Below are 9,789 nucleotides of genomic sequence, written 5' to 3'. Positions count from 1 at the left end.
CAAAAAGGCCTGAGGGTGTGTTGTGTTGCATCGTGCATAAGAACAGCCCTTAGCCGTGGTATATTGGTTGTATACCACAAACCCCTGAGGTGCCTTATTGCTATTATAAACTGGTTACCAATGTAATTAGAGCAGTAAATAATTTGTTTCATACATGTGGTATACGGTCTGATATGCCACGGCTTTCAGCCAATCAGGGATCAAACCAACAAGTTTATAATATATGTACTCGCTGTACTGTCACGTTCTGTTACTTTCTGCTAAATGGCACAGGACAGGTGAGAGAAGAGAACCCTGGCCCCTAGCTGTAGGACAGGTCATTACACCCTGATCAATGGGAATGCTGTGGTGCTGTTGTACTTCATAGGTGGGTTAGGTTAGCACAGTTCACTTCAACTTCCTTATAAACTGCCGAGCTGTTTCTCTCCAAGTCTTTACCTTGTGTGTTTGGGTGGGAGTTGTTACACACCTGATTTCCTCTCTTTATTCTCTGTTGAACAGAGTGTATCACTCATTTCCATAATGTTGTTCCTGCTCACACGGACTTCCGTCATTGCTAGTCGTTGCCAAGGTAACAGTGGGTAGGCGGTCCCACCTCCACGGCAGCGCAGAGCCATGTCTGGATCGCCTGTGGCTTTGAGTGGGTCTTAAGCTGTGACTCAGTTGGTAGAGCATGGTGCCATGGTTGTGGGTTTGAGTCCCACTGCTGTAAACCACTCTGGATAAGAGCGTCTGCTAAATGACTAGAGTGTAAATGTAGTGTTAGCCTGCGTGGCCTCGAGACAGGAAGCTCATATTAAAACACAGGGCAGGAAGAGGGGAGGAAGAGAGGAGGAAGAAAGGAGGAAGAGTGGAGGAAGAGATGAGGGAGAAGGGAGGAAGAGAGGAGGAAGAGAGGAGGCAGAGTAAAGGAAAAGTGGAGGAAGAGAGGAGAAAGAGTGGAGGAAGAGAGGAGGAAGAGAAAAGAAAGAGCGGAGGAAGAGAGGAGGAAGAGTAAAGGAAAATTGGAGGAAGAGAAGAGGGAAGAGAGGAGGAAGAGAGGAGGAAGAGGGGAGGAAGAGGGGTGGAAGAGGGGTGGAAGAGGGGTGGAAGAGGGGAGGAAGAGGGGAGGAAGAGGGGAGGAAGAGAGGAGGAAGAGAGGAGGAAGAGAGGAGGAAGAGGGGAGGAAGAGGGGAGGAAGAGAGGAGGAAGAGGGGTGGAAGAGGGGAGGAAGAGAGGAGGAAGAGAGGAGGAAGAGCGGAGGAAGAGAGGACGAAGAGAGGAGGAAGAGGGGAGGAAGAGAGGAGGAAGTAAAGGAAAAGTGGAGGAAAAGTGGAGGAAGAGGGGCGGAAGAGAGGAGAAAGAGCGGAGGAAGAGAGGAGGAAGAGAAAAGAAAGAGCGGAGGAAGAGAGGAGGAAGAGGGGAGGAAGAGAGGAGGAAGAGGGGCGGAAGAGAGGAGGAAGAGGGGAGGAAGAGAGGAGGAAGAGGGGAGGAAGAGGGGAGGAAGAGAGGAGGAAGTAAAGGAAAGGTGGAGGAAGAGGGGAGGAAGAGGGGAGGAAGAGAGGAGGAAGAGGGGAGGAAGAGAGGAGGAAGTAAAGGAAAAGTGGAGGAAGAGAGGATGAAGAGGGGAGGAAGAGAGGAGGAAGAGAGGAGGAAGAGGGGTGGAAGAGAGGAGGAAGATGGGAGGAAGATGGGAGGAAGAGAGGAGGAAGAGGGGAGGAAGAGAGGAGGAAGAGGGGAGGAAGAGGAGGAAGAGAGGAGGAAGAGAGGAGGAAGAGGGGAGGAAGAGAGGAGGAAGGGGGAGGAAGAGAGGAGGAAGAGGGGAGGAAGAGGGGAGGAAGAGAGGACGAAGAGAGGACGAAGAGAGGACGAAGAGAGGACGAAGAGAGGAGGAAGAGGGTAGGAAGAGGGTAGGAAGAGGGTAGGAAGAGGGGAGGAAGAGAGGAGGAAGAGAGGAGGAAGAGGGGAGGAAGAGAGGAGGAAGAGGGGAGGAAGAGAGGAGGAAGAGAGGAGGAAGAGGGGAGGAAGAGGGGAGGAAGAGAGGAGGAAGAGAGGAGGAAGAGGGGAGGAAGAGGGGAGGAAGATGGGAGGAAGAGAGGAGGGAGATGGGAGGAAGTGGTCCGTGAAACCGAGGGCCAGCACTGCAGAACACGTTTCTTCTCCTCCTCTCACATCCCTCGCTCCAGGCTGCACTCTCATCACACAGTGAGAGAGATGGAGAAAAAGAAAGAGAGTAAAGGAGATGGAGGGAAAGCTAGAGAAAGAAGGAGATAGAGGGAGAGAGAGGAGGAGAGAGGGTGTGTTGCAGGTACAGATAGAGGAAGACAAGACAGACAGAGGGGTACACAGATACAGTAGATACGAGTTTCATAGACGGAGACATCTAGACAGGTAGTTTATTCCATATTCCCCTTAGGTAGTCTCTCTTGACCGGACCTGCTGACAAGTGACTCTCCCCTGACCGAGTAGCAATAATAGTAACATTATACAGAGCCTTCGGAACGTATTCAGACCCCTTGACGTTTTCCACATTTTGTTAGGTTACAACCTTTTTTTCCCGTCATCAAGCTATACACAATACCCCATAATGACGAAGCAAATTTTTATTTTTTTTTTAAATGTTTGCTAATTTATACAAAAAATTAAAACAGAAAGATCACATTTACATAAGAATTCAGACCCTTTACTCAGTACTTTGTTGAAGCATCTTTGGCAGCGATTACAGCCTCGAGTCTTCTTGGGCATGACGCTACAAGCTTTGGGGAGTCTCTCGCGTTCTTCTCTGCATATCCTCGAACGCTCTGTCAGGTTGGAGGGGGAGCATTGCTGCACAGCTATTTTCAGGTCTCTCCAGAGATGTTCGATCGGGTTCAAGTCCGGGCCCTGGCTGGGCCACTCAAGGACATTCAGAGACTTGTCCCGAAGACACTCCTGCGTTGTCTTGGCAGTGTGCTTAGAGTCGTTGTCCTGTTGGAAGGTGAACCTTCGCCCCAGTCTGAGGTCCTGAGCACTCTGGAGCAGGTTTTCTTTAAGGATCTCTCTGTACTTTGCTCCGTTCATCTTTCCCTCGATCCTGACTAGTCTCCCAGCCCCTGCCACTGAAAAACATCTCCACAGCATGATGCTGCCACCACTTTGCTACACTGTAGGGACGGTGCCAGGTTTCCTCCTGACATGATGCTTGGCATTCAGGCAAAACAGTTCAATCTCGATTTCATCAGAGCAGAGAATCTTGTTTCTCATGGTCCTTCTGGAAGATTTTCCCATCTCCACAGCGCTCTGTCAGAGTGACCATCGGGTTCTTTGTCACGTCCCTGACCAAGGTCATTCTGCCCCAATTGCTTAGTTTGGATCAGGCGACCAGCTCTAGGAAGATTCTTGGTTGTTCCAAACTTCTTCCATTTAAGAATGATGGAGGCCACTGTGTTCTTGGGGACCTTCAATGCTGCAGAAATGTTTGGTACTCTTCCCCAGATCTGTGCCTCGACACAATCCTGTCTCTACGGACAATTCCTTCGACCTCATGGCTTGTTTTTTTCTCTGACATGCACTGTCAACTGTGGGACCTTATATAGACAGGTGTGGGACTTTCCAAATCATGTCCAATCAATTAAATTTACCACAGGTGGACTACAATAAAGTTGTAGAAACATCTCAAGGATAATCAATGGAAACAGGATGCACCTGAGATTAATTTTGAGTCTCATAGCAAAGGGTCTGAATACATATGTAAATAAGGTATTTCTGTTTTTTATTTTTAATACATCTGTTTTCGCTTCATCATTATTGTGTATTGTGTGTCGATAGATTTTTTAAAATACATTTTAGAATAAGGCTGTAACGTAACAAAATGTGGAAAAAGTCAAGGGGTCTGAATACTTTCTGGCACTGTCTGGAGAACTCTGCTCTGTGGGATTCTGTCTCTGACTAAACAACTTTCTGATCTCTGAACAGTCTTTTCTACAAGCCTGTGCTTTTACTATAGCTAGGACCCATACAAACTGACCCCACATCAGTTTTATACCTCACTACAGTATAATACCATAACTGAGATGTCTGTTGTCATTGCTTTCCAGGTGCGCGGGATCAAGGGGGTCTTCCTGGCCAATCAGAAGGTGGATGGCAAAGTGCGGACTCTCATCACCTATAACAAAGGCCGAGACTGGGAACCGCTAGCCCCGCCTACTACTGACATGAACGGCAAACCGGTCAACTGCAAATCAGTAAGGAAACCATGCACTGCCCACAATGCAGCAGCTTTATACCCATCAATCTGCCGACATGTAAGTGATTACTTCTAGGATGGAAGGCAAGAAGAGTGCAGTTTTAAAGCATTCAATCGGCAAACCGTGGTCTCGTGAACATCTACAGGGCTGGGTGTCTGAGTCATTATTAGCCATCGGTCCCTCAGACAGAGAAAGTTTAACCATAACTTTGTTTTTGAACACCCATTACTCCTCTCTCGTTTATATCTGCTCCTTGTTTGTGACAGCGACGCCAGGTGACAGGTCCGAGAGACAGCTTTATGTCCTCTGACAACAACACTATCACCCGCACGGTGTGTCCAAGACGACACAAACACTGCTACTACTCCATCTAAAAGGCCTGTCTCAAAGCACATTAGAATAATAATGTCTGATTGAATAGAAGGCTGGTGATTGGTACATTTCTGTTAAATGTGGATTCATGTGTGTTGTCTGTGTTTAATCTACTGCCTAACAGTGCTGCAAACAGGCTACTTTTTTTGTTTAGGTTTGAGAGGGCCAGATACAGGCCCCATAGATCACACAACATAAAGTACTACCCTTATAATGTGACATAACTCATGTTTTACCCCTCTCCTAGCCTGACTGTCACCTCCACCTCCACCTGCGCTGGGCTGACAACCCCTACGTATCAGGGACCGTCCACACCAAAGACTCCGCCCCCGGACTCATCATGGGCGCAGGTGAGTAACCATGACTACCACTGCCCCATGACTACCACTGTCCTTACGTCATTACTGCAGTGGCCATGGTTACATTATGACCAATCATTCTGGTTGTTTGGCTTTATAGGAACACAGCATTACTCTCTGTATGAGACACTGTAACAGCACCCTGTGGGGACACTGAGACTGGGAACCCCTACAGTTTCAAATCAAATTGTGTTTGTCACATGCGCCGAATACAACAGGTGTAGACCTTACAGGGAAATGCTTACTTACAAACCCTTAACCAGCATTGCAGTTTTAAGAGGAAAAAAATCTAAGAAATCAACTAGTTTGCTAGTGAACCGGGGTTGGTTAGTCTAAGTAAGCTTTAGACTATTGCTTCTAGTGAGGGATTCCAGCCCCAGTCATTACTGTGAACTAAGTGAGGGATTCCAGCCCCAGTCATTACAGTGATGCAGTGAGGGATTCCAGCCCCAGTCATTACAGTGATGCAGTGAGGGATTCCAGCCCCAGTCATTACTGTGAACTAAGTGAGGGATTCCAGCCCCAGTCATTACTGTGAACTAAGTGAGGGATTCCAGCCCCAGTCATTACAGTGATGCAGTGAGGGATTCCAGCCCCAGTCATTACTGTGACGCAGTGAGGGATTCCAGCCCCAGTCATTACTGTGATGCAGTGAGGGATTCCAGCCCCAGTCATTACTGTGACGCAGTGAGGGATTCCAGCCCCAGTCATTACTGTGATGCAGTGAGGGATTCCAGCCCCAGTCGTTACTGTGAAGCAGTGAGGGATTCCAGCCCCAGTCATTACTGTGATGCAGTGAGGGATTCCAGCCCCAGTCATTACTGTGACGCAGTGAGGGATTCCAGCCCCAGTCATTACTGTGATGCAGTGAGGGATTCCAGCCCCAGTCATTACTGTGATGCAGTGAGGGATTCCAGCCCCAGTCATTACTGTGATGCAGTGAGGGATTCCAGCCCCAGTCATTACTGTGAAGCAGCTCTGAGGCTTTGATAGCTCTCTGTGTTGCAATACAGTGGAGCCATCAGACAGACAAGACTGGACATAATGCAGGCTTACGCCAGGCAGACACAGTGGGGGAAACTAGCAGCGGAGCTGTGTGCTCCACACTTCACCAAGCCCACTATCCAGCTAAACCTTCTCAGACCGCTCTATTGTTGACAGTGCCACTCCTCTAGACAACCTGGATTTACCTTAGAAAGGTAGAGGCTTAGAGGAATGGAAGATTCAGTGCCAAAGCACTTCAACCCCAGAGAAGAGTTCACTCAGTCACCACTGCTTTTATTTATTGAATACTTAGCATTTCTGTTCGGGCACCTCTGGAGGAGGAGAGTTAGACAGAGTCCTGAGTGAAGGGGATAAGTGGGCTGCCTCATCCTCTGAGTGAGAACGAGCTGTCATGCCAACCCTCACTTCTCCCCTCCTCTTTTCCCTCGTTCCCGCTGTTAAAAACGAGAGGAAAATTATCTGAAATGATTTGTCGGTGCAGGAGGCTTTGATCCGACAGAGCGCCTCCTCCTCCCTCACTGGTATCTCTCTCTCTCTCTCTCTCTCTCTCTCTCTCTCTCTCTCTCTCTCTCTCTCTCTCTCTCTCTCTCTCTCTCTCTCTCTCTCTCTCTCTCTCTCTCTCTCTCTCTCTCTCTCTCTCTCTCTCTCTCTCGCTCTCTCTCGCTCTCTCTCTTGCTCTCTCTCTCGCTCTCTCTCTTGCTCTCTCTCTTTCTTTCTTTCTTTCTTTCTTTCAGGTAACTTGGGTTCCCAGCTGGTGGAGTATAAAGAAGAGATGTACATCACCTCTGACTGTGGGAAGACCTGGAGGCAGGTAAGTCTCAGTCTCTCTCTATCCCCCTCTTTTCTCCACTCTTCTGAAAAGGAGAGATGGGATAATTAACTGTGGAAGAGGGCATTCAATTGTGTTTGTCTGCTAAAAAAACGTTCAGCCTACAGTGTTCAACTGTTTTATACTCTTCTTCTATGTGTCCTATTCATGCACTGTAATCCTTTTAATTTCTTGCAGTCATCAACTAACTTTCCACTTCCTGTCTCTTTCATTATTTCCTGCAATTCTCCTTCCTGTTTTCAGGTGTTTGAGGAGGAGCATCACATCCTGTACCTGGACCATGGAGGGGTCATCGTTGCCATCAAAGACACCTCCATCCCTCTCAAAATACTCAAGTAGGCACCTCTAACCATCAACAAAATACTCAAGTAGACACCTCTAACTGTCAACAAAATACTCAAGTAGGCACCTCTAACTTTCAACAAAATACTCAAGTAGGCACCTCTAACCATCAACAAAATACTCAAGTAGGCTCCTCTGTCAGCAAAATACTTAAGTAGGCTCCTCTAACCATCAACAAAATACGAGAGAGAGAGAGAGAGATACCTCTTCAAACCCAGAAATTCCTAAATTCACAGCCTCAAACGAAACATTTTTCTCCCCTTCTCAGAAGTGCACAGACATGTATGTAGATCACAGAGATTCACTTTCGTTTAGGGGCCCCTTGGAAAGCAAAAGAACCCAACTCAAGGATGCCCCGTGCCAATATGCTGACTTCCCTTCACACACACTTGTTAGCTAATTCCTGGCTCTGGATCACTCTAACACAAATAGCAGCGGGTTGCTTTGGGTTGCTCATGTATTATCCCACCGCTGCCACGTTGCTTTTAATAATGTAAAAACGTAACATTCTCAGAGGTGAGATGCCAAAATAAAACATGTAGGCTTATACATAATAATGTGTACATTCAGAAGTAAATCTGTACATATTCTAATGCAGTCACGTTGTGCTTATTCAGGGTACGTATGAAATAGGGATTACATGCAGATTGGTGTTAGAGAAATCTGTGGTGTACATTCATTCATCACAAATACACACTTGTGTGTTATTAAAAGATTAGATTGCAGCAAAGGACTTCCACTGTGTCCTCACGGTAAGTTCATCTTCGAACATGTTCTTCGAGTGTTATGGAGGAAGAAAGAACGAGAGAGAGAGAGAGAGAGAGAGCGAGAGAGCGAGAGAGCGAGAGAGCGAGAGAGCGAGAGAGCGAGAGAGCGAGAGAGCGAGAGAGAGAGAGAGAGAGAGAGAGAGAGAGAGAGAGAGAGATATGAGACAGACAACAACAAACCATTCCCTCTGGCTGATTCTCTCTGTATACAGTATTGGAATGTCTGTCTCTCATACTCTGTGCATATTATCTCATCTGTCTCTCTAGTGTGTTTCTCTAGTTATTCTCAAGGCTTGTAAGCACATGATTAATTGCATAGCCTACAGACATGGGTCTGCTTCTCAATCCCACGTTGATTTCTTTCCAATACACAACCATACTTATGTAACCCGGTTGATTCCGGGAGCCATAACCACAGGAGGTTAATTCGAGCTAGCGGTTAGCTTTGTGTACTTTATCCTCTAATTTGAAAGTACTTGCTTTGGTAAACATTAGCGTGTGCGTCTGGTGACGTGTTTGAAGACAAACCCACGGCGAAACAGCCTGGTGACCAGTTCCAGGTCATGGTTCAGTCGTGGAGATAATCTGACCTCTCACGGCATGTATGACCGCATACAACCTTCTAGACAGGAACTCATTATGAAGGGTCTTTTGATCCTCTTTCCAAGATGGCCGTTCTATTAAAGCCTATAGAACTGTAAGTCATGTACGACCGCATACAACCTAGCAGGGCACCCTACCAATATGGAGACTCACTTTTTCCAAGATTCTTAGAAAGAACTTAAGGTCAGTAGACATCTAGTTATGTAATTAAACCTATAGTTGTGATAGTTATCGATGCATAGTTTTTTTGTGTGACGACATTCCACCCTGCTAGTCAGGAACCCTACTAATATAGAGATGAATTTCTACCTCATCCAAGATGGCCGCTTGTTGAAAAGAGCCTTTAAACTTCCATATAGTGGATGTGATTGTGTTGATGTTTTTTCTCCCCAGGTTCAGTATTGATGAGGGACGCACCTGGACCATCCACACCTTCACAAGCACCTCAGTGTTCGTGGACGGACTTTTGAGCGAGCCGGGAGATGAGACGTTGGTCATGACGTGAGTGTGCCCTGGAATCTTCCAGAATCCTCTATGGAGCTATATACAGTCGTTTGGAAAGGGAATTATGAGATTTGCAGTCTGAGAATAGGCCCCATTTCAAGGACACCTCTTCTCCAAAACTCTGCCATTGGTGTATTGCAACTCTCTCAACTAGTAACAAAGTAATTGATTGGTTTCTTAACACTATCACCTTAACATTGCGGTGTCTGATTGGCTTGAGCCTATTCTTCAGATGAAATGGCCAGGCGATGATTCCCCCAGGAGACATTGAGAATTGATCCGGCAGTCTCAGTGACACCTCCTGCTGCTTAGCTCACACTCCTAGCCTGCTCTCCCTGCCTAAGTCCTGGCTCCTCTGCTTGCAAATAAGCGGCTTAGTGAAGGAATAAGGATCAGCTGCCTCTCCAGGACTCATATTTTGCACCAGCAGGGTTTTCTCATCTCCAAAATTCACTCTCCATTAGGTGGAGTGGAGCGCCCAATTTTCCGTTTTTATGACCCGGTCGTTTCCTCCATGATTTTCTTGAGGGGTTGATTAGCCCAGTGAGGAAGATGATGGTGCATGTGGAGAGAACGCTTCTTCTTTCACTCTTTCTCGGTTTTCTTCTGTTTTTAAAAATGTTCTGTTGCCCTCTTTTCACTCTCTCGCTCTCTCTCTCTCTCTCTCTCACTCTCTCTCTCTCTCTCTTACTGTCTCTACCTTCATCTATTTTTCCATCTCTCCCCCTCTCTCCCCTAATTGAATCATCTCTTGTGAATTGGCTGGAGTGAGAGTAGAGGCAGAGATGAGACCTGGGTTTCAT

At 47.1% G+C, this 9,789-nt stretch overlaps 1 protein-coding gene across 1 annotated transcript in view; it reads left to right on the top strand.

Moving 5' to 3' along the window:
- The window catches only part of LOC129848899 (VPS10 domain-containing receptor SorCS2-like), a gene marked incomplete at its 5' end in the record, with an annotated part of 32,959 nt that extends 23,375 nt beyond the window's left edge, over positions 1–9,584 (top strand). Inside the window, 5 exons of the mRNA XM_055916003.1 lie at positions 4,056–4,202; positions 4,825–4,927; positions 6,676–6,752; positions 7,014–7,105; positions 8,876–9,584. Of these exons, the coding sequence (XP_055771978.1) occupies positions 4,056–4,202; positions 4,825–4,927; positions 6,676–6,752; positions 7,014–7,105; positions 8,876–8,987 (531 nt within the window). The remainder of the gene's footprint in view (positions 1–4,055; positions 4,203–4,824; positions 4,928–6,675; positions 6,753–7,013; positions 7,106–8,875) is intronic.
- Between the last annotated feature and the right edge of the window lie 205 nt (positions 9,585–9,789).

Source organism: Salvelinus fontinalis, unplaced genomic scaffold, assembly GCF_029448725.1.
Source record: "Salvelinus fontinalis isolate EN_2023a unplaced genomic scaffold, ASM2944872v1 scaffold_1271, whole genome shotgun sequence".
Classification (NCBI taxonomy): domain Eukaryota; kingdom Metazoa; phylum Chordata; class Actinopteri; order Salmoniformes; family Salmonidae; genus Salvelinus; species Salvelinus fontinalis.
Note: the sequence above shows the minus strand (reverse complement) of the source record. Positions and strands in the feature narration are given on the sequence as shown.